The sequence below is a fragment of the Rhinichthys klamathensis genome, unplaced genomic scaffold, assembly GCF_029890125.1.
Source record: "Rhinichthys klamathensis goyatoka isolate OS25496 unplaced genomic scaffold, OSU_Roscu_1.1 h1tg000135l_1, whole genome shotgun sequence".
Classification (NCBI taxonomy): domain Eukaryota; kingdom Metazoa; phylum Chordata; class Actinopteri; order Cypriniformes; family Leuciscidae; genus Rhinichthys; species Rhinichthys klamathensis.
This window is the reverse complement of record NW_026606670.1, coordinates 361059-386007: the sequence shown is the minus strand read 5'-3', so window position 1 is coordinate 386007 and position 24949 is coordinate 361059. Positions and strand designations below refer to the sequence as shown.

The following is a 24949-nucleotide window of genomic DNA, read 5'->3' as shown; positions in this document are numbered from 1 at the left end:
TTCCATAAATTGCATGCAATTACTTGCAGTAAACAATACATCCGTTCTACTTAAGGCTTTCAAGCTGACTCTTAAGACCCTTACCAAAAGCAGGACATAATATGTATAAGTAAAAGCACTCTAGTCATTCAGAAATGGCAGCGGAATCAAGTGCAGATCTGAGCTGGATTGTGCTAAAGCAGCAGAATGGTGCAAATCAGCCTTTTAGGATGTAACTATGACATCAAGATGTTCAGACAAAAGTGCCTGTTGCCCTAAAGCTACTGCAAGTTTCTGATTCTGAAAATTACAAATACCACACCCTCAGTATCACATACTGAATCACTCTTTCTATCTATGAGGATCTAATCATTGTGGGACACTGCTGAGACCAAAGAGTACAATTTCAGGCTCATCAAATAGCAGCCTTCACACATGATTAGATCAAGGAAAGTGTGATCAGATGAATCCAGGCATCTGAACATTATTCAGAGTTGTCAGTTTCCTACTAATGCGCTAAACATCCTTCTAATCTTTGCATTAAAGAGGATCAATCATTTACATCAGATGCTAATCAACATGGTGTAACATCAATACACAAGATGGCAACAAAACTACAATGGTGCTTTGTAATGCATTGTACAGGCACTTCCCTCCTGAGGAGATCTCACATCCTCTAAAGATGAAGCATATGTTGGCATACAGGCATGTGAACAGAATCATTTAACACATGCATGTGGTCCTAAATAAGGAATTACTCTACAGAACTAAATTAAGCCACATGCCGGTATGAAAGCTATTCGCATGAACACTAGACTCCACATCACATCATGTAAGAAGTAAAAAAAAAAAAAAAAAAAATCTCTTCATTGGAAGGGATGGCCTTAGTCGTCAATATCATTGAACATACCAAAATGTCAAAAACAAACACTGCGTCTCATTCACCAAGCATGAGTACGCACAAATTTGTGCGTGAAATGTGCGTCCGGCTCCGGACAAATAAAGAGCAAATCACGATTCACCAAAAATTTTGTAATATGTATTCTAAATTTACGAAAAAATATAGGAACAACCCACACGTATGCAAAAAGCACTTACTCTGTACGACTATAATCGTGTTAAGAAGTTATATTTCATCCTAACACGACTAATTATATTGAAGTATGTTGCATTCCTTGTATTATATAATCCATCCATTTCTCCTGTGCGTACAAATACGAAACAATCCACACAATTATAAGTGAATGAGACCAGGGCCGCCGGATTAAGAGTTCCGAGGCCCCTGGGCACAATGTCTTGTAGGTCCCCTCTTAGGGCCAAATGTATATTTTGTCCAAGGACATTTTAATATGGCATTTACAGTTTTACTGACTTAAAGGGATACTCCACTTTTTTTGGAAATAGGCTTATTTTGCAACTCCCCCAGAGTTAAACTGTTGAGTTTTACCGTTTTTGAATCCATTCAGCCGATCTCCAGTTCTGGCGGTGCCACTTTGAGCATAGCTTAGCATACATCATTGAAGTGGACAAGACCATTAGCATTTCTCAAAAAAAAATGACCAAAGAGTTTAGCTATTTTTCCTATTTAAAACTTGACTCTTCTGTAGTTACATCGTGCACTAAGACCGACGGAAAATGTAAAGTTGCGATTTTCTAGGCTGATATGGCTAGGAACTATACTCTCATTCCTGCGTAGTAATCAAGAAACTTTACTGCCGTACGTACCATGAGTGCAGCAGGCGTAATGATATGACGCAGCGCCTGAAAATAGTCCCCAGCTCGGTAACTTCCAACGTGACCGGGACTAAGTGCCTGCCTGCTGCACTCATGGTACGGCAGTAAAGTTTCTTGAGTTGTAAAAAAAAGTGGAGTATCCCTTTAAAAGGAACTTTGTTGTACTATGCTGGAGTAAAGTTCATAAATGGTCGTTCTTTCCCATAGAATTTTGTAAAACTATGTTTGGTGGACCTCTGTGCCTCTAGGGGGGTTGGGGGGCATGCTCCCCCGCAAGAAAATTTTGTACATTTTAAGGTTAAATGTATCAATCTGGTGCTCTTTGAGAGCTCAAAATTAAGAGCTTCAACCCATGAACTGCTCGTTGAACACAGAAAAAGCATTGATTTGTACCTGGACATTAAAGAAGGCTCAAACATCTTTTTAGTTATGAGAGTCTCAGTCTACATTACATTATCAATGGTGTTTTAGGATGGCAAACAATTATTATAATAATCTAATAATGATTTATATAATTATTCCTATGACGTAAAATCCACATAGCCTATAAATGTACTATGTAAATGAAAATGAATATTTCAAAAGTTTATTTTAGTCTACATTACACTATAATACAGGAAAATTAAAATACTTTTGTCCTAATTTCTTCACTTGCAAGAAATAAACCCTTGAGCTTTTATTTTGTAGAAAACACCAGATCACCATGCTGATCGCGTGAGCAAAGAGCGCACTTTTCTTTCAATCACTCAGCACAAACAAAATGCCTATTCTTAAAGTCTTGTGCTGTTTTATAAAGGCACAAAGCCATATCATGGTTTCGATTTTAGTTCGTTGGCAAAATATAACGCTAGAGACCTTTATGTTAGGTTATACATTTTACATCTCATATGTGTTGGGAAAAGGGAGAAGAGAGAGTTCGGCAAAACGCGGATTCGAACTCGGGTCGAGCGTTTCAAAAGCTGCTTTCAAGCATTTCACGCGCTACGACCTACGCCACTGTAGCTATTCCGTGACGGGCGTCTTTTTGCTAAAGACAGGCACTTAGTGCAAATATACGCTCCGTTATCTAAAAATTTTTTTTTCTTCCCCTCGCTTGGGCCACAAGTGCCCATGGCAGACTTGCAATGAATACATTTTATCAGACCGGCCCTCGCGGCCTCGAAACACTACCGGCCCACCGGGGAAACTCCCGACTCTCCCGATTGCCACTCCGCCCCTGGTGCCCAGGGCCCCTTAGATGTCGTGGGCCCCTGGGCAAGTGCCCAGTTGCCCTAATGGTTAATCCGGCCCTGAATGAGACCCACTTGCCTGTACTGAAAAAAACAAACAGTATAACCCAGATAAAAGACACTTACATTTCCTTGTGTTTCTCCTCTGCTAAAATCTGGTCATTTGTCTTAAGTCCATACCTGTGAGAAACACAAAGAAAATGCATTTTTGTAACTGCAGATTTACTCATCAAGAACAGGAAAAGAAATACGCTAGCTTTAATTTTTCTAGGTTAAAAATTCTGATTAAATTACATTCAGTGACATTAGTGGCATACTCATAGTCAAAATATTACCTATTTTGAATTTGTCATGTTTTGTTTTCACTTTTCACAATGAACAGCTAAACATCTTGAAATTTCTCTCAAACCGATATCGTCAATGAACAATTCTACACAGAACAGATCTGTCCGCCCATGAGAAAGATAAGCACATGTGACAGCTTATTTTACTAAGAAGCCTGTAGGTGAAGGTCTTAGGCCTAAGCCAAAATAAAGCTTATTTCTTTAAGCCATAATCACCTCATCAACTTAAAACATCATTAAATTAGTCCATTTATGTGCCTGCTTCATTTTAAACTTAACTCTGTGTCTGATTCTATCCAAGAACTGCATTTACAAAACATGGTCAATTATGAGTCATTCGTAATAGAAGAAATAGAACTTGGTGTGCATTTAAAAATGAAAATCATTAGACGGCTCTCTGAAGTCTGTGTTTGTGGTACAAATGGTCAAAACAGTTAATCTAATAAGGTGCAATTTTACATCTGAAAAGGATTATGGAACAAGACACTGACTCATCACAACTACTGGAGGCCTTATTGAGATCACATGACTAGGAAGGACTTGTCCCAGAGTGCCTTTCTTCTTTAGTTTTTTCTTCTTTAAGAAATTAATGTTTTATTTAGCAAGGACTCATTAAGTGGATCAAAGATGATTTTCACAAGTAAATGCTTTTACAAAGTTACAAAAGATTTCTACTTCAAATAAATGCCGTTTTTGAACTTTGAATCAAAGATGAATCAAAGATCCTGTATCATGGTTTTCGCAAAAAAAAAAGCAGCACAACTGTTTTCAACATTGATGATAATAAGAAAAGTTTATTGAGCAGTAAATCAGCATATCAGAATGATTTCTGAAGGATCATGTGACACTAAAGACTGGAGTAATGATGCTGAAATTTCAGCTTTGCCATCACAGGAATAAATTACATTTAAAAATATAATAAAATTTGGGCTGTCAAACGATTAATCACGATTAATCGCATCCAAAATAAAAGTTTCTGTTTACATAATATATGTGTGTGTACTCTGTATAATTATTTTTAATACATAAATACCCACACATGCATGTGTATTTAAGAAATATTTGCATGTATATACTGTATATAGACTGAATGTAGCCTATATATAATGTATATTTTTATAAAAATATAAACATTTTATATATAAATAACATATTTTTCTTAAATATATACATGTGTGCATTTATATACAAAATAATTATACACAGTACACACACATATTATGTAAACAAACTTTTATTTTGGATGCGATTAATCGTTTGACAGCCCTAAATAAAATATAAAACAGTTATCTTAAATTGTAATAATATTTCAGTCTTACTGTTGTTACTGTATTTTTTATCAAATAAATGCAGCCTAGGTGAGCGTACAAGATTTCTTTTAAAACATTTTAAAAATCTTACAGACGTTTAATTTTTAAAGGGTAGGGTATGCACGTAAACTTGTGGGATCTTGGTTGGTAGCATGAAAAGAAAGGTTGACAAATTAACCAGATATAGTCAAACCTTAATTTGACAGCAGAAAATATATTTAAGAGAACATAATAAGTGACCAAGTGGCATTACTGAGATTTAGTTGTCCTGATGGAGCAATTTTATTTCAGTTTCTCATAGACCAATCAAATTGCTCAAGTCGCTAAAACAATTTTCTATTCCCTTGAAAGTCTTTTTTATATTTGGTGTTTGGTCAATCATGTGCTGGACCAATTTTTAATCCTTAAATAGGCAGCATCTTAGTAATCTATTCTTTGACTCTGCCCTGCAAACATCAGGTCATGCAACTAAACAAACTGCTCTACACTTGGAATAAATCAAATGGAAATCATTACAGTCAAAGTCTGCCAAAGGTCCAGCTGTTCTGTCTGAAACAGCAGTTTTAGGATTATTACCCAACCTGTTTGCAAAAGTGTTGCCTGTTAGGATACAACGAACTGTAGTTTGACCATTTAAAAATCCTCTATATTTATAGACAATGTCTAGGTAAATTATATAACGTCCAGCATATGAGAATTTAAATATGATCGCCTCATAGCTTTTTCGCATAATGTAGTATTGCACGGTTCTTGTTAAATTGAGGTTTAGGATTATTTTTGTTTCAAACAGAGATCATGATTCTTCCATGATTCTGAACAGACAACTAAGCAAAATACAATTTACTAGAGGTACTAGGATGGCTGTTAACCTCAAAAAAGTACAAAATCAACATAAATGTAGTCCGTATGACTTTGCACAAAGTCTTTTGAAGCCATAAAATAGCTTTGTGTGAGGAAAATACCACAATTTATTTGGTATTCATAAATGTTTCATTATGTCACAGGCTCACAGCTCTCAATTCTCAGTGTTTCAGCACATTCAAACTAGGGCAGCTACTAGGACAAATAGCTTCAATTTTGGTCAGTTGATAATGTCGAAATTGACATACAAAATCATGATTAAATAAGATAAAACAGTTGAAAGTATGACAAAAGGTTGCAGTTGAGCCGTAATAGTAAAAAATAACAGGTTCTGGCAAAATTTTAATTGCTGCAGTCCATTTAAAATGTTTAATTAATCTAAAAGGATTTTAAAAAGGGTTTGAAAGAAAGATTCAATGACTCACTCATAAATACTGCACTTGCTTCATTAGTGGATGAATCAGCGTTTTTGAACAGATATCCAAAATGATTCAATGAAAAATACATTTTTAACAGTGACTTGTCACCACCTGGTGGTGTAACGATCTAATGATACAATTGTTATTGGAAGCGCCAAGTTACTTTCAGAAGGTGATCTGCCGTAGACATTAGTGTTCTAAGTGTAAGACAAGACAATGACAGTCATGTAACACAAGGCATTAATGGCAAGATGGGCACTGCCAGTGTGTTTGAGGTTATGTAATGGAGGGAGTGAGTGGGCAGAGGGGTATTGTTTTATGACTAGTATTAGAATGTGTCAAACAGGAGATTTCCTCTCAGGCGCAGTGTCTGTGCCACTTTCCTCCTTAAAGAACAAGGACCCTTGGCCTAATAAACACAGTAGGTTTAATTTCTTTGCAAAAAAGAAAGAAAAATAATACTATGATGAACCCAAAAGCTACTGGGCTTCGAACGTCAGTTCAATTCTAACATGGGCTGACCAAAGATTAACCACCGGGTGACATCTTTATTAAAAGCAAATAAAAAACAAGACATGACAAAACACTGACACAACAATGCAAATGTACAGCATTGTCTAGCCATGTTATCAAACAGATTCAAATCCAAATTGATTTTAAAGAACCATGTGACTTACTTGTCTAGAAAGTCTTTGTCCACCACAGCGCAGATGTCAAGCAGGGGGTTTCCCATCCCGAAAAGGGCATTTTGACTGCAAAAGAAAGACATGTGCGTCCAGTTAAAACATTTAGAAAACAATCAAGTAATCCTGACAACAGACGCAAACATAGTTACACTAAAAACATAGGCCTTTTATGATTCACTATTGAAAATGCAGGCTATTTTCAGCATTTTCCCCAAAAATTCACAAAAAAATGTGCATAACTCAAGTATTTTTCTCTTGAGGGGTAAAACTGAACCCAACATGAATTCAGCACAAAAACATGGAAGATTCAGTCAAGCATAAACTGCAGAACATTACATATTTAAACAAACAAAAAAAAAGTTCTCAGTCAAATATGGTTTTCCAGAAATCCATCTTTGAGCTTCAAGCAAGATGATGTTTTGTCTATAAGTTGCAAAATTACTCAGTATTTTTTTTAGCCAGACAGAAAGTCATGTCATAAATGATTTAAAATAGGCACTAAAACATTTTTAAAAAGCATTAGATAGTCACTACATCCAACAGACCAAGCATTCAAGCACGTGGCTGAGTGAGTGACTGACCGTTCAATCACCCTGGATGAGACATGTGGTGGAGACCCTAAGATTAAAACGTTGCCTCTAATCTATTGTTGACAGACGTGATAAAATTGCTCATTTTGCAATGTGTAATGATAAAAGACAATATATTATTCTATATTATTAAATGTAAAGAAATAAGGGAGCACATACAAATACTAGAAACAAAGAGACATGAATTTTCTATTAACATGAATGAACAGGCAACAAAATTCTTCTAAATGATCTCCATTCGCGCTCCTACATTCAAAGAAACACAATTTAGTACAAGTTATGGGAAACTTGTGAAGAAGCACAGATGTGTAAGTGTGGGAGTTTGTGAAGCTTCGTGTGCTCTAAAACAGATGTTTAGGGGGTGCTACTCAACGTAAAAAGAAGTTGAAGTGAATAAAATGATTTCTGTAGTGACTAAATTTCTGTACAGCTAAAAGAAGTTAAAAACAGCCACCTCAGCAACCAGGTAAATAAGCAAACTATGTAAAAAAATATATATATATATATATATATATATATATATATAACACCACATTTTATGAGCTTCCATTAGCCAAAACATACAAAACACCAAATTATCTCAAAAACGCACGTTATTTGAGTGTATAAATAAATAAATAAAAATATGGAGAATGACAAGATTAGAAAACGTATAAAAATACTCAAATAGCTGAATACATGTTTAGCCCTACCTGGCTGTAGGCATGAGGGTGGCTTGAGGTGATGCTCACTGGAGTTTATGACAGCCAGACAGCGCTCTGCAAAGTTAGTACTCAGGCTCAAGAGCACCTCGCTGCTGATTGGATGTAAACGAAAAGCAGCATCGACTGCTGATTGGCTGAGAAACAGGAGGAGCGCTAGTTGTCCCCATGTTTACGCTTTTTGGGCTTTATATTTAGGCGCCAAGTGTACAAAAATAAACCTAAATGTAAATATGATGTGCAAATACTACATTTACCATCCATTATGTAAATACAAACAATAATGACCAATATCCAGCCGTGAGCTGACATGACAACGCTTGCACACTATATCATCTTATCTTACTAGCCATTAACGTTACCTGAATAACCTATGACACATTTGTCATCATGTCTGAACTTAATAATGACAGCACGGCTAAAGCCAACGCATATCTGGAAAGCCTGGTGTCAATAGTTTTGGGACAGAAATACCAACCGGAAAATGACCTTACTTTACACAACTTGCAAACAATATGTGTGCATGCAGCATAAACTGAACGGACACTTCCATTGTGTATAGATACATGTCCTGATGTTATATATGCATGCATGTTTATTAATGCTGTGACAATGCACGGCGGGAAGACTTTTTGTGCAGCAGAGCCCGACAGCATAACAAAAGACACGTGGAGCCGAGGGGACGAACTCCAGTGGTCGATATAAAACACTCAAGGACAACGGAATCGCATTCATCATACATACACAACACCACGGGCACATCATTCGTTCATGTATAAGTAAATTGATTGTGGAACGATTTGGATATGTTCACTCCTAAAAATGCCACATGATCACGAATTTGCCAATTAAGCTTGGCAGCAAATGCATTAGCTGCACTCATCCCCATTGCTCATAATTGGAAAATGCCCGATACATTATTTTCCAGTGCAATACCAATGTTTTTGAGAGAAAACACTGAGTTGGAAGCACATGGACTTTAAGTGACACGCAGACTACTAAGTAACGTTAGACCTCTGACCCAAAAGTGCCCGCAAAGAAACCGCCCCATGTTTAAAAAAAATACTCATCACACGATTGACTCAATCAATCTACACTCATAAATCGATGCTTGTGTTTACTGTACCTGAGCTGTTTTTCCTCAAGTTTAATCCTTTTGGCTTTAGGTTCATCGGACGCCATGATGCAGTGTGATAGTGCTCTATCAAATACGCTCCAGGCACCTTGTAGAGCGAATGAAGCATCTGGGAGAGCGGATAGTTCTTTTGAATCGAATCATTTTGATGAATTGATTCATAACTGTTCGTTCACGAATCCCAATGAAACGGAGCAAGCGGTTCTTCTCGTGAACTCATTCGATCGATAATCGTCTCTTTCGATTATTTCTGATTCGTTATGAGCTGAGGATGGGACAGGCCAGTTCAACGGCTCTGGGACAGGTGAGTGAGCTGCTAATAAAAACATTCGATTCTCGGTTCAGTGAGTCAGTAAAAATATAGCAAGTGTACCAAAAATTTGCTGTCTGTGCGTTACTTTAATAGCAGAAATTATATATATATATATATTTTTAAAGTGCAAATTTAAGTCTTTGTATGACATTTGTATGGCATTTAAATGTGCAAGTTTCTAAACTGGATAAAGCATCGCAGTGAACTGAACTGGGAAACATGAAATTACAATAAACTCCCATTTTAATAAACTTTAATTAAAAAAAAACGTAATCAAAAGCAATATGTTCCTAAATGTCACTTGATGATTCAAAGAACCAGTGAATCTGCCCATTTAACCGTTTTTTTAAAAGAGCTGCTCAAAAGAACCGATTCGGAATGAATCTAGCCGTGGAGGGAAAATTTACCACAGACATATAGCTGTCCCTGTGTATTGCCGGAGCAACAATTACATTTCTGAACTATTATCAACTTTAATCAATCACATACTTTGCAGAAATATCGTTTAACATATTTGAAATTACGCTTTGTTTCACAAGGATCGACTGTTTGTGTTTTAAATAAACTTTTATTTAAATTCGCGCCAGGCGTATATTTGGACGCATGAACGGGGAAGTAGGAGTGACACATCTGCCACATTTACAAGCGGAGGATATTGCCTGAAAACATTTATCAAGACAGCTGTTTTTAGGTAAGGTTTGTTTAAAAAATAAGTTCAGATATGTGTAGTTATGAAAAGCTGACATCCTGTATTTGCTCGCATGAACATTATAGCCTCACGTAATCGGTAGACACAGGATATCCAACTCTTCTTTCAGGAAACATAACTTTTATGCTTTTGTTTTTAGTGTTTTTGTTTTGTTTTGTTTTACTAACAATCACACAGTCCGACATTATTTATTTAGTATGTTTGTTTGCATCCCGCGAAAATATAAGTTATGATAGTTTAAAAAAATGATATGTTCTGAAGTTTTAAAACTGGACATTTATTGGTATATGTCACAAACATGTTTGTCATATTGTCTATCATGATAAAGTGGATGCATGCCCAGAGCTAAGGACATGAAATGTTGTTCAGTCAAGTGCAGTTAGAACTAGTAGCGGACTATAGAATTTCTTGTTTAAAATGTTTATTTTTATTATTTAAGTGATGATAAAAGGAGTAACACTCTTTAATTTTACATAAATATTATATATATAAAAACAGAGCATCTTTCATCTTCTTTACACATGTATTTTGACAAGTCTTCTATGGTATATTTACCTTAAATTGGCAATTATACTTTCTCTTTCTCTAGATCTATCTTAGCCATGTCTTTGTAATCTGCTTTAAAGCCACTATCCATATTACTTTAAGTTATAGAAATTTAGTTTTATTTCTTAATATAGTATTTAGTTTGGATAATTACCGTAAAGTAGATTACAAAGACATGGTTTAAAACAATAAGTAGGGAAATAAATTGGTGGGCGAGTTTAAGTAGCATGAGGTTCTCATGAATCAGCCACTCCCTTTTATATTTAGTTTGTATAGGCAGTGTTATTAAAAAAAAACTTAAAATGTGTAAATTCCATGCATATATTCTCTGCACTGGAATAACAGTAGCTTATACCTGTTAGCACCACAACGTCCATTCTCATCGTCCTGTTTTCATTCCATTGACTTTCCAGACCTCACCATGATCCACAGCTTGTTCCTGATAAACAATGGTGGAGATTTATTCCTGGAGAAACACTGGAAGAGTGTCATAAGCCGCTCTGTCTGCGATTATTTTTTCGAAGCACGAGAGAAAGCGGTGGAACCTGACAATGTGCCTCCTGTCATCCGCACCCCTCACCACTATCTCATAAACATCTACCGTGAGAAGATCTTCTTTGTTTCTGTCATCCAAACAGAAGTGCCTCCGCTTTTTGTAATAGAATTTTTGCATCGAATCGCAGAGACATTTCAGGTACATTAAAAAAACGACTGACAGTGCGTTGTAGAAAATATATCCAAACATAGATTACTGTTCAAAAGTTTGGGGTCAGTAAGATTTCTTAATACTTTTATTCAGCAAGGACACAGTAAATTGGATCAAAAGTGACAATAAAAAATGTACAATGTTACAAAAGTTTTCTGTTTCAAAATAAATGCTTTTCTTTTGAACTTTCATCAAATAATAATAAAATAAAAATTTTCAACATTGATAATAATCAGAAATGTTTTTGAGCAGCAAATCAGCACATTAGAATGATTTCTGAAGGATCATGTGACACTAAAGACTGGAGTAATGATGCTGAAAATTCAGCTTTGCCATCACAGGAAGAAATTACATTTTAAAATATTTTCAATTAGAAAACAGTTGTTTATTTATTTATTTTTTAAATCATATCAACCCCAAATTTAATGTACATTTTATTGTTGATGTCTTGAATAGAATGTGTGTTAATTAATGTTTCTTCTATAATCATTTATGTAGGATTATTTTGGAGAATGTTCTGAGACCACTATCAAGGACAATGTGGTCATAGTCTATGAGCTCTTGGAGGAAATGTTGGATAACGGCTTCCCCCTCGCCACAGAATCCAACATATTGAAGGAACTTATCAGACCTCCCACAATTCTGCGGTCGATGGTCAACACCATCACAGGTAAGACGGCCATAAGCCTGAGTATTTTATTCATGGCCATATGATGTTGAGAATCTAACTGATTCGCAATCTTCAGGCAGCAGTAATGTTGGTGAGACCCTCCCTACTGGTCAGCTCTCAACTATCCCATGGAGAAGAGCAGGTGTTAAATATACCAATAATGAAGCTTATTTTGATGTGGTGGAAGAAATCGATGCCATCCTGGATAAGTCTGGTGAGTCTGAATTTCCGTCGATTTTCCAGTTAGATTGTGCATGTGAATGCAAGAGTTGTATTTCCTTTCAAGGTAAATGCTGGTGTACTCTTCTGTTTCAGGAACTACAGTTTTTGCAGAAATCCAGGGAGTTATTGATGCTTGTGTCAAACTGTCTGGAATGCCTGACCTTACTCTCTCATTTATGGTGAGAGCATTTGATCATCTGGCTTTCTTTCTTTTTGTATACAATTTATTTTCCTGTGTTGTCAACTATATTTAATTTTCACTGCTTCTTTGAAATATCTTGTCCATATCTGTGCTCTTATTTAACACTTATCCAACAAAAGGTCAGAGTACAAGTGTCGCCACTGGGCACCTTTAGTTAACCTGAGGATTGAGTATCTTGGTTATGAACAAAATTACATGGAGTGCATTACACTCCATTTTAAACAGCATTTTGCTCATTTAAAAATGATTATGCATGCAGCTTTTATGCTCTCGTTTGATCTCCATCAACAGAACCCCAGACTCCTGGACGACGTGAGCTTTCATCCCTGTGTCCGTTATAAAAGATGGGAAAGTGAGAGAGTTATCTCCTTCATTCCCCCCGATGGAAACTTTCAGCTCATGTCATATCACATCAGTGCGCAGAAGTATGTGGAGAAAATGGTTAAGGAATAAAACCAAAACATTTATTAAAGATATTTAGCTTTTTATCTGTTTTTGCAGCCTTGTAGCAATCCCGGTATATGTGAAGCAGAACATTAGTTTCTTTGAGACTGGATCTTCAGGAAGACTGGACATCACTGTGGGTCCTAAGCAGACCATGGGAAAGACTGTGGAGTGTTTGCTAGTGACCGTACACATGCCCAAAGTGGTTCTCAGTGCCAACCTCAATGCGACTCAGGGAACCTACAACTATGACCCAGTCACAAAGGTCACAAACTCTTTCTTTTCCAGTTTCATTGATTGTTATTCATTGTAGTTAGCAGAGTCATTCTAGTAACACTATGTGACACTACACATTTTGCTCAGATGGTGACTAATAATTCTTACTGTTGTCTTGTAGATTTTGTTGTGGGATATAGGGAAACTAAATCCCCAGAAGCTTCCCAATCTGAAAGGAAGTCTAAGTCTGCAGTCTGGAGCTCCTAAACCAGAGGAGAACCCAAGTCTGAACATTGACCTGAAAATCCAGCAGTTGGCCATCTCAGGTAGGCTAGGGCCCTTTTATCAGCTTTAGTCGTTATTCATTGCCAGCAGGACCTTGTGATAAAGCACTGTTGTAATTAACAAGCACAATAAGCTGCCATAACCCTAGTTATTGTCATCTCCTTCCACATGTTTGTATGTGTACGCTGACATACACTAACATTCAAAGATTTGGGGTCATTTAGATAAAAAAATAAAATAAAATAAATAATTTTATTTAGCAGGGATTGATTGTATTGAAATGATTTTAAATAAATGCTGTTCTTTTGAACTTTCTATTCTTCAATTCAGCTTAGCCATAAATTCAATTTTAAAATATATATATTCAAATAAAATGCTGTTATTTTAAATTGTTATAATATTTCATAATAATTCTGTTATTCTTAATCTGATCTTTTGTACAAATGAGTTCACATGTCAGTGTCACAAATTGACTTATTAATGACCTACACTGTAAAAAAAAATTGTGCTGCCTTCATTTTAACTTTAGTCACCTCAAATATCTAAGTTGTCACTTAGTACAAATTCACATTTTAAGTTGACTAAACTTAAAATCTTAAGGCAGCACAAACACTCACTTTAAGTTGAAACAACTTTTTTTTACAGTGTTGAAATAGTGCATAATCTTACTTATTCGTTTTACATCTTAATAGTTGATGTAAAACTTTCAAAATCCTAATAAAAAAATAAAGCGCTTTTAAAATGTGCTATATAAATACAGTTATGCTTACTTCACTCTCTCTTCTTCTTCTTCACAGGATTGAAAGTGAATCGTCTAGACATGTACGGAGAGAAATATAAACCATTCAAGGGTGTGAAATATGTAACCAAAGCTGGGAAGTTCCAGGTCAGGACATGAGGCCGTCTGCAGAGTATCACAATGATATGCCAAAAGTTTAATAGAGGTGCCATTTTCTAAGTGACAAATCATACAGAATTACAACTGTGCACAATCTCTCTTATTTCTTTATAACATCGAATTTACATTTATTATTGTAATATTTATCTTTCTTTGTTTTGTGGGAAGTAACTGGTAATTTGCAAGAAGTGAACATCTTTCCACTGCAGAGAATTGGGAGTTTTTTTCTTTATGAATCTTTATCTTCATGTCAATAACAAACATTCCATTAATGTATTAAAACTGTATAATGTTGGATTTAAGGTACAGTACATCTCTGCCAGAAACGCTTAGCTTTGTGCCATCAAAAACAAGGATTCTTCTTGTTACAGTAACACCGCATTCACATGTTGTTAAAGGTGCAACATGTTAGCACAGAAACCATCTGTTTTAGGTAGTGGAATTTGAGAATGAGTGATACAAGCTATTTTCTAATCACATTACTGCGCTACAATCTTTGATATTGGTACAAAACAATACCTGAGAGTTTCTGCACACAGGCCTTATTTTACATAAGCATTATATGCCAAGTAATTTCTTTTAGACCAGTGGCTTTTGAATGGAAAAAATGGCATTTCTTTAAAAGCACAGCCATGCTTATAGCAGGACATATTTACAATAATGCTCTACTTCTCTACTACACAAGCACATCACTGCTCAGAGGTGAATGGCACTTGTACCTGCTGAAAAGAGAATTTACTCTAACACTTAAAGTTTGCCAAATACAAGCACTATGGAGCCATTATGAAGACACGTCATAAAATCTGTTCTGTTGCACTGACCTGCAGTGACACTAGATATACAGGTCTGCCACCTTAATGTAGCTTTGAGGATTTGCACAATCACAAAGAACACACAATTGCATTATTTTATAAAATGTCAAGGGAACTGCTTAACTGCATTTTAAGATATGTATTTAAACCAAAAGCCTTTAGATTTATAAAGTTTCCAAACAAAATGTGGTATTTTTTGTGTGTCTGACTAATAATTGTTTGTTTTAGCTTCATGTGAACATGCTTGAAAGTATTAACAATGAATGTCTTAGAAGTTAATATCTAATGAGTCCTTTAATCTTTGTGTAGTTATTGAAGTGCAGTACCTTTAACAAATGAGACAGGAACTTGTCCCTTTATTTTCAAACAAAACACCTAACAGAACATTTTTATCAATCTGAGGCACATAAGATTTTTTTTTTCTATGTGACACTGACAAAAAGTCAACATTAGTGTCATATATACATTCACAAAGCAGTATTTTCACTCTTTAGAAAGAAATGTTAAATGTCATCAGAACCCAATACATGCTATTACACAAACAAATACAGCCCTGTAAACTTTCACAACGAGGCACTATATTGGGGGCTGAAAAGGTAATCTTTCAAATGTATATGTTATAGATAGAGTTTTAAGTGAATGCAAGGCAGTGAAGCATCATGAAAGTTTTACTGTAATTGTACAGAGAATTCAGAGTGCATCTTCAGCTAAAGGTGATGAGCTTGTGCTACTGAGCTTTCCATTACTAGAATTGCACGATTTCCACACATTTGATTTTGTACAGTCACTAAAATGATATATCACAAATTATACTTATTAATTATTATAAATATTTACCCAAATGTCATTCCAAACCTGTATGACTTACTTTCTTCTGTGGATTTTGAAAAATGGCTGTTTTTGTCCATACATTGAAAGTCAATGGGGTCCAAAACAACATGTTTGGACCCCACTGACTTTCATTTGCATGGACAAACATGTTTTTGAAAATATTTTCTGTTTTAGAACGAAATGAGGGTGAGTAAATGATGAAAGTATTTTCATTTTGGGGTAAACTATCCATTTAAGCATCTCCAGAGTCCAAACACATAGGTATCAACAAGCCACCTGGGTCTTGTTACCCATTCTATCCAAATGGAAGATACGTTAAGACAGCTCCATCATCAATATACTACAATTGAAAACAATCACACTGAGAGAAATGTCAAAATTACAGCTGTAAACTAAAAAGACTAAGCTAAGAGAGAACAGTTCAACTGTTGTGAGGATTGTGCTTTTTTTTAAAGGAGTATAAGAAATCTCAAAAAATATTCACTGAGTGTGAAAGGAAAAATAATTTCAGTGTTAACTATCCAAGCTTTCACATGTCTGTAGTTTTACATGATATACGCATTTATTTGATAGCTTGTGGATATTGTAGTGTAAGTGTAAAAAAACAAAATCTTTGGCATCAACCGTGCCATGCATCTCTGTAATGGCATGGCCTATCAAAAAAGGCATTATCCTGTTTAATAAATAGCTAAGCAAAAGTTCATTATAAATATAAGCTAAGAAAAGTTCATTATAGTGAATTATAACTTAAAACAGCCAGTCGTAAAACCTTTTTTTTTTTATCAAAGTAAAGCTTACAACACTATTTGTGTATATTTGTGATTAAAACATGATCTGTGATAATGATCTGATGAAATATAAGTATAAATATATACAATTTCAGTAAGAAAATTTAATTGTCAAAAACTAATTTAAAGTAAATTTCATCATGAACTCCAACATTGTTCGAGAGAGGCATTTAAGTCGTCATGCCATATTTCTCCAATATAAAATAGAAAACTTCTTCATGCAAAAAATATATATACCTGGAATTTGGAAACCCAACATACCAAAAAATATATATTTAAAAAATATGCTTCCTGTGTACTCCTACACTATACCTCTGTAGTGTGAGATAAAGGTAACTACAGCAAACTTTCAGGACAAAAATAGCCTCCGTAAAGACAAAATAAATGTACTAAGTACAAATACCAGCACGTAAATAAAAATAAGTAATACCAGTCACCCCGAAGCTAGAACCGAACGGTAATGTCCAAAAGTTTAAGGATCAGGTCCTTTCCTCCTGCCACCCTTTATCAGACTTCGGACGTTTGAAAAGGCAAGGATGCGAATTGCTGATGGAAAACAACTACCGTAGTCCTCAGTTTACTGGTACCAGGGGGTCTTTCGGACCCAGCGAAGAGTGAACCCTGCGTCTGTGCGGATCTTGATGGAGGCGGCTTCTGCTTCTCTGACCGTCTCCTTCACGGACTGCATGAGGTTCTGCGCATTGTGCACGAGCATCTCAGTGGCCTTAAAGACAAACACAATCAATTTAGTTCTAATCAAATGCAATAAATCCTTCATTTAAGATGGCTGTGAATGTGCCTTGCCCTCACCTGCTCAGATTCTTCCTCACTGATGTTTGTACGTCCCAGCATAGTGGCCTTGACTGTGGACAGGATCTTCAGCTGAGTGCTGATAGTTGGGATACGCTCACAAACCTGGAATAAACATTCCGGAGTTTTTTTGGAGTGACAAAATAACCCGATTTGTAAATACTCCTCTATCTGTGCTGGAAGAGAGCTGCACTACTGATGGATGATATTTGCGCCACTGACCTGCAATAGGTTTGTGCGAATCCGTTTGTCGGTGCATTGCTTGGCTACCTCTTTAGCCAGCCGCGTGACCTCATCGGAGGCCTTGGCAATGTCCTTGGCACACTGAATAAGGGCACGTTTATTTCCGCTGCCTCCACGCACAAGACGAGACATTTCTGCCATGAGCAACGCCATGCGCTTCGCTGCTCCAATGATGTCATTACCCTAAGAGCACAAGGACTTTAAATGAGGGTTTGATTTCAAAAATAACTTAAAAAATGAAATAATCCTGTTCCTAGTCACAGATTGATCATATAGATCATTTTGGCCTGTTGTTAATCTGTGATTGTTTATGTATAGTTGTATATATGACTGTATAGCTATAATTATATATCTAACTTCAATCTATAACCTTTTAAAAAGTCAGTTAGACAAACAAATAAGTGTTTAGAATCACTTCATGTTCATCCAGTACACATCAATCATGCCTTTTTAAAATTAGTATACTGTAGGTTCATCAGGTCTCTTGAGACAAAGACTGATTATATGATTCTTCCTATATAGGATATATCACGCTATGTAAAAATAAACTTGCATAAAAATGTCGCGAGAATTTGAGACAACAGAGAATCACAGAGCCACTAACAAACCTGACTTTTTGCGCACATGAGAAACGAGAAACGTTTCTACATATCTACTATTCCCATACGCACAGCAGGAACTATTGGAGGCACTAAATTCATATTTACAGGATACACGTGCGCATGAGAAACAACTACATGCGCACAAAGTTGTTGTTTTTTTACACACGAACAGTATACGTTTCACGCATATGGGGGACATTTCTTGGTGTGCATGAGAACATCTCAGGATTTTTTTTTTCTGCAAACGTAACTTTAGTGGCTCCTTAGAAACTGATCGTTTTTCTTCTCCAACTTGTCAACAATATGGTGCCCTTCTAATGAATTTCCAGTTAAAATTACGTGTCAAAAAATACCTACATTTGATCAGCATACCTTGAGTAGACTTCTGCATTTTCCTTTAGTGAGGCAATTATGTTTGTACACAGGCATGCAGTTTCAGTGTGTTAAAATGTATCATCCTATGATGGCTTTGACATGGTTCATTTAAATGGTTAGAAAAAGAGTGCACAACAAACAGGCATGTGACATGACTTCAACGTGTAATTCTGAAGTCATTGGGAAACTGTCATCCATGGCTTCACAGGTTGGCAAAAGCAGAGTGTTTGGCAGCAGCGGTTGAGTGAATGGTTCCTTTTTCAAAACCGAGGCACAGAGGTATGACACTATCAGAAATGAGCAGGGAAGTGACTTGTGAAGCCAGTATCAGTTTGTCCAAAAAATGCACAACAAACTTGCCATTCCAGTCGGTGTCATTGGCCACCCCAGCAGCAAAAAAAACACACCGGACCCTAGTGAGAAGCAATAACAGCAGCAGCAGCAGCTATCTGGTTTCAGCATTCCCACAATAATATCTGGATGCAGAAGGGATGCTGCGGCCTGCCGAGGCCGGGAAAAAGGAGTACCTTACTGGACCACTTGCGAGCCTCCTGATGTAAAGACTGCGCAGCGGCCAGAATGGGCTGGTTAACTGGCTGATTGGAAGACATTAAGAGCAGCTCTGGCTCATAATCATCCTCGTTGTCTGTGAATTCATCCTCATCGTCTATATCTACCTCCGCCTCAGCGGGCTCAAAACCCTCGTCTGTCACCTCAGGCTGGGGAGGGGGAGGGGGAGGGGGGAACCAGCATGGAGAAAGAAGGACAGAGTTAGTACGAGAGGCACTGGATGAAGATTCCCAGGACATGGTTGTGAGAACGGCTGGGTTTAGGATGGCTGGGAGAGGAAGCCTTCTGAGTCCTGCTGGGTAACGCCTGCCACAGGGTTTATAATGTCAACTGAAAATTGTGTAACTGATCTATTCTCATGTAAAATTGAGGTAAACTGGGTGGTTAATTTGGACAGAGAGCAAACAAGCAAAGCCCGCAACAAGACATGATGGGTTCTCTATAAAAAAGCAACTTTGACAGCTTGTGGAGATTAAATGGTTTTGAATGGTACTTAAAGGGATAGTTAAAAAAATTACAATTTTGTCATTACTTGCCCTTTAAATTGTTCCAAACCTGTATGAGTTTCATTGTTCTGTTGAATACAAAAGAAGATATTTTGAAGAATGTTGACGGCAGCCATTGACTTCCATAGTATTTTTTTCATAGTTCCATCAACTGTCTCTCTGGTTACCAACATTCTTAAAGGTGCCCTAGAATGTTTTTTTTTATTTTTTTATAATGTTTCCTGGGTTACCCTTATAATGTTAGTATGTTTTTTAGATAAAAAATAATCATAATTTAGAAATAAATGGCATTTTTCCTAGCCTGCTTTTAGCCTCTGATTTGAACACTCTGTTTGAAGGGGCGTGTCTGTGGGATTCAGTGTAACCGCGGCCACTGCTGTGATTGGCTGACATGGTTACATATGAAATAGCTACGCATTACATGTGAAACTCTCTCCCGAATACTTTTACTACTGCTATTATACGTTTTTACTATAACAGCTATCGAGATTAACGAATCGTGAGATGTTTTTAAAGTATTTAGATCTATTCCCATCACATAAAATGTTGCCGTGATGAGCATTGAGCAGATGACAGTGTGTTGATCGCGAGAATGAAGATCTTATCATTGCAAAGCAGTTTCTGCACTCTCTCTGCTTTCACCAATGCAAACACGATGATGTAAATACAGTAAGAGCTTCGTTGTGCAGTAACGTGCGTCATTGATTTCATAACGAGTTTGGCAAGTGTCCAGATAAACTCGCGCTGTGTGGAAAGATTGTTCTTTGATCGCTTTCTGTATATAATTTGTTCACAATTTAAATACGATTATTTTCATCCTACTAAAAGAAACGATGTGAAGCTGATATTTTAGTCACTGGCTTGACTTACTGATGCATAAACAGTATTGAACGATTTTGAGAGAAAGATTACCTGTCTGAACTTGAACAATTACACATCAGAAAGTGTTGCTTGGTAGCTCGATCCGAGGCCAGCTCTGTATTGGCCCAAGTTGAGGAAACACTCGGTGAAATGTTTGGAAATTTCCAGAGAAATAAAAGTAACCCATTGTTTCTTCAGAGGCTCAGATGAAGGAACTAAAAAATACTTTTGTGTTCATGTGTACATCCACACTGAGCAACTGCCATGCTTCGGCTGCGCAGTTCCGCCTGGCATTGAGGGCTGGCATTATGCAAATATTTGGAGGCGTACATATTAATGATCCTGACTATTGCGTCACAGTCGGTATTGTGTGGAGAACCGACCGTTTTTCAGGGGTGTTTTTCATAAACGTGAATTGAATGAGAACGCAAAAACAGTCCAGTTTGAGATTCACTCTATGTCATGTCCATGCACTGAACTCTTGTTATTTGACTATACCAAGGTAAATTCAATTTTGAATTATAGGTCACCTTTAAAAATATCTTCTTTTGTGTTCAACAGAGGAAAGAAACATGTTTGGAACAACATAAGGGTAAGTAATGACAACATTTTCATTTTTGGGTGAACTATGCTTTAACCAAAAAACCTCATAAATGACTGGATTGTATTTATTTATATTAATTAGGTTGCTATGCTATAGAGATTGTCCTTAAAAATATTTTGTCATTAGAAAAATTATTTTAAAAAAGGATTTTCATTTATTTTAACTGGATAAAGATTTGTAATTATTTTTTAGAGACAAAAAAGCTATTTATAGCTGCTAAAATATATTATAGATGAGTATAACTAGAATATTTTATATTTGTCTTTCAAAAGTTGGGGTCAGTAAGGTTTTTAAAAAAAATGCTACTTTTATTCAACAAAGATGCATTAACTTGATCAAAAGTGACATTTATAATTTTATGAAAAAATTCTATTTCAAATTATTTATTTCAAATAAATGCTGTTTGAATGTTCAGACCTAAGAATCCTGAACAATGTATCACCGTTTCCACTCAAATATTAAGTAGTTCATAGATAATAATAAGAAATGTTTTTTGAGCAGCAAATCAGCATATTAGAATGATTTCTGAAGGATCATGTGACACTGAAGACTGGAGTAATGAAAATGCTGAAAATACAGCTCTGCCGTCACAGGAATAAATTACATTTTAAAATATATTAAAATTACAAACAGTTCTTTTAAATTGTAATAATATTTCACAATATTTCTTTTACTGTATTTTCGATTAAATAAATGCAGTCTTGGTGCATATAAAAGACTTTTAAAAGCGTTTAAAAAACAATCATACCTAACCCAAACTTTTGAACGACAGAGTATCTATCTGCACTATATCATCATCCTATTAATCCATTTATTTAACACTGTATTAAATTGAGACTATTATCATAACTGAGCAAGCAATAAACATGGGGCTGCCTGCAGATACAGACAGGGAAAGACCATGTTAACACGCAAAAGAACAAATAGTTTCCACAAGGACCAAGACAAAGCCAATAAAGGACTGTTGAACTATGATAGAAGTAGAAGAAAAAGCACAGAAACATCCACTAAAGGACAAACGCACAAAGTGGGCTCTCACTATGGTCACCTGATTGGGTTTTATTAAGTTATGATTGTATTTTTGCTTACATCACCTTCTATCACCTACAAGAGCCTTTGCAATAAGCCTGTATCAGCTCCGTGCTAGTTCCCGTTGATATTGCATCCACTGAGGAAGATAGTCCTCAGTGGATGCAATATCACTGAGGACTATCTATATAGGGTAGTCCTGTCTGTCTCATTTCATAGCAGACGCTCTTTTGGGGTACAGCTGCGAAGAAAAATCATGTATTGCTCCATCACTATGGTAAAAAAAAGAGTAAATCTACTTGTTAAAAACGTTAGAGATCAAGCATGCAAACACGTCTTTCATAGATGACAGTTTCCGTTCATTTTTTCCCCCTGAAACTGGAATCATCGCAGAGATTTCCACATTTCAGGTTAAAGACAACAAAAACACTCAGATTTGTAAAAAAGCAACATTTCACAATCATAAAGAGCAGTACACAAAAAGCGCAAACACATCTCGTTTTCCCTTGACAGGCTTTTTGAGTTTCACCCTTTAATTTATAATTATAATTCTTTAAAGTTTTTATTATTGTATTTAAATGTACATTATCATTTAAAAGTATGGGGTCGGTGGCTTTTTTTTTTTTTGAAAGAAGTCTCTTATGCTCACCAAGACTGCATTTATTTGATCAAAAATATAGTAAAAACTGTCATTTTTTCTGTTAATATATTTTAAAATGTAATTTATCCCTGTGATGACAAAGCTGAATTTTCTTTTCTTTTTTTTATGAATAGAATGTTTCAAAGAACAGCATTAATTTGAAAAAGAAATCTTTTCCAACCATGTAAAAGTCTTTACTGTCACTTTTGATCAATTTTAAGCATCCATGCTCAAGTAATAATTTCTTTCAAAAATAAATCTTACTGACCCCAAACTTTTGAACGGTAGAGCATATGTAACGAAACACGAGAAATGATTGTGTGCCTAAAATAAAGTAGATCCACTCACTTTGCTGGACCATTTACGGGCCTCGTCGTGTAGTTGCCTGGCCGCCACCATCATCGGCTCGCTCACCATCTCGCCGGCTTTCTGCTCAGGGAACTCTTCATCTTTCTCCTCTGGGGGTGGAGGTCTCGGGGGAGGAACCTCTCCCTCAGGGAGGGGCGGTTTGGGAGGAGCCTGATCATCATTGACCTGACAGAGTCATATGGGTGTATATTGACACAGGATGAGTAAATGATGACAGAACTGTTCCTTTAAAGGGATAGTTCACCCAAAAATTTAAATTAGCCTGTGATTTACTCACCCTCAAGTCATCCTAGGTGTATATTCTAGGTGTATATTCTTCTTTCAGACAAATACAATCGGAGTTATATTAAAAAATGTTTGGCCGGAAACTAGAATTTTACTTTGTAACGTGTTAAATATAATTTTTTTCTTACACAAACACATCGCTTCGCTTCAGAAGGTCTTTATTAACCCTCTGGTGCCGTGTGGAGCACTTTTATGATGGATGGATGCACTTTTATGGATTTCAAAACAGAAACGGCCATTCACTGCCATTATAAAGCTTGGAAGAGCCAGGATATTTTTTAATATAACTCAGATTGTATTCGTCTGAAAGAAGAATGTCATATACACCTAGGATAACTTGTGGGTGAGTAAATCATGGGCTAATTTTCATTTTTGGGTGAACCGTCCCTTTAAGACCTGGATTGATGTAGAGTAGCAACACTTACATGCAGCTGATCCAGGTCTGGAGGCGGAGGTGGAAATTCAGGCTCCTGAGGCTGGAAGGCTTCCCTGACTTTCCCAACAGCAGCCAAGATCCTGTAGCCAGAGTCCAGGAAGCTCTTTTGCAAACCTGCTCAAAAGGGGGAAAAAAGACTTTTGTCAATAACAGCAGTAATAGGTTTTCTACAAATGTATTCAGAACATTTAAAAAAAAGACCTGGATCCTGGATGTTTCCTGCTACAGCTTTAGCAGCCATTACCATGGGTGAGATGGTTCTACCAAGATCATCTGAAGCAGCTTTGACTAGTTCTCTGAATTTAGGGTCCTCTGAGTTTTCCACTTCCCGCTTGGCCACCAGAAGTACCCTGTTAGCCCGCCTGGCAATGCTCGTAGCCCCTGCAACCAACATCTGGGGCTGAACATTAGCCATTGCCACCCGGCATTTATCAATGTCTTTCTTAATGGCCTCCTCTGAAGCATCCAAGAGGGATTTGGTGTCAATGGCTTCATCCACAAGACCTGAAATAAAGATTTAAAAAATAGTTGATGTGGTAATCTTCTTTTTTTATGCATTCTGCTGATGAAAAGAATGAGCTTTTACTGGTCATTTTTTCAATGTTGTCAATCCATTGGTTCTTCATGGTCTCGAAGTGCTCATACGCAGCCTGGTTGCCAGGGTTCTTCAGCAAAATGCGTGCAGCAGAAGTGACCTGCTCATGAGAACAGCAAAACACAGATATACACATCAAACAAACAAATGAGATCACAACCATCTTTATAGTTCCCATTCTGAGAGCTTTATTAGTAAAATTATGAATAAAAAGCAGAAAAAAAGCTTTACAACAATATATATTAAATATTTTTAAACGTCTTTATAATTGATCTCTCAATACTGTTCTCATGGTTATTTTAAGAATGAGGTCTCGCTCAAGGGTATCATCATATTTGGTGGTCTTCGGAATCAAAAAGTTTGAATACCCCCGGAGACTTGATCTTGTGGCTGA

The 24949-nt window shown here is 36.4% G+C and overlaps 4 protein-coding genes across 6 annotated transcripts in view; 2 read left to right on the top strand and 2 right to left on the bottom strand.

Annotated features, from left to right (window-relative positions):
* Positions 1-9135, bottom strand: part of adka (adenosine kinase a) — a 167283-nt gene extending 158148 nt beyond the window's left edge. Inside the window, exons 1-3 of one of the 2 annotated variants that reach the window (XM_056257081.1) lie at positions 8980-9135; positions 6554-6628; positions 3069-3122 (exon numbers count right to left, since the gene is read on the bottom strand). In XM_056257081.1, the coding sequence (XP_056113056.1) occupies positions 3069-3122; positions 6554-6628; positions 8980-9035 (185 nt within the window). In that variant the 5' untranslated portion in view covers positions 9036-9135. Of the gene's footprint in view, positions 1-3068; positions 3123-6553; positions 6629-7844; positions 7952-8979 lie in introns of those variants that run through there. The other variant, XM_056257083.1, reaches the window with a different exon arrangement.
* Positions 1-24949, top strand: part of LOC130089651 (glutathione S-transferase omega-1-like) — a 220928-nt gene that overhangs the window by 115478 nt on the left and 80501 nt on the right. The window lies entirely within an intron of this gene.
* ap3m1 (adaptor related protein complex 3 subunit mu 1) lies at positions 9715-14402 on the top strand. Its single transcript, XM_056257071.1, has 9 exons — positions 9715-9992; positions 10970-11250; positions 11761-11932; positions 12009-12146; positions 12248-12333; positions 12648-12781; positions 12858-13065; positions 13198-13342; positions 14099-14402. Exons 2-9 carry the CDS (start codon positions 10978-10980, stop codon positions 14197-14199), a joined length of 1257 nt encoding a protein of 418 aa, XP_056113046.1. The 5' UTR covers positions 9715-9992; positions 10970-10977; the 3' UTR covers positions 14200-14402.
* The window catches only part of vcla (vinculin a), a 50016-nt gene continuing 41401 nt past the window's right edge, over positions 16335-24949 (bottom strand). Inside the window, exons 15-22 of one of the 2 annotated variants that reach the window (XM_056257064.1) lie at positions 24547-24655; positions 24162-24464; positions 23950-24074; positions 23219-23404; positions 19188-19379; positions 17663-17866; positions 17441-17545; positions 16335-17354 (exon numbers count right to left, since the gene is read on the bottom strand). In XM_056257064.1, the coding sequence (XP_056113039.1) occupies positions 17208-17354; positions 17441-17545; positions 17663-17866; positions 19188-19379; positions 23219-23404; positions 23950-24074; positions 24162-24464; positions 24547-24655 (1371 nt within the window). In that variant the 3' untranslated portion in view covers positions 16335-17207. The remainder of the gene's footprint in view (positions 17355-17440; positions 17546-17662; positions 17867-19187; positions 19380-23218; positions 23405-23949; positions 24075-24161; positions 24465-24546; positions 24656-24949) is intronic. The other variant, XM_056257065.1, reaches the window with a different exon arrangement.

Excerpts from the sequence above, each read along its gene's own strand:
- ap3m1 (XM_056257071.1), top strand. The coding sequence starts at position 10,978 with ATGATCCACAGCTTGTTCCTGATAAACAATGGTGGAGATTTATTCCTG. Across the intron at positions 11,933-12,008 it reads GATGGTCAACACCATCACAG|GCAGCAGTAATGTTGGTGAG; the intron begins GTAAGACGGCCA and ends CGCAATCTTCAG. Across the intron at positions 12,782-12,857 it reads TATCACATCAGTGCGCAGAA|CCTTGTAGCAATCCCGGTAT; the intron begins GTATGTGGAGAA and ends CTGTTTTTGCAG.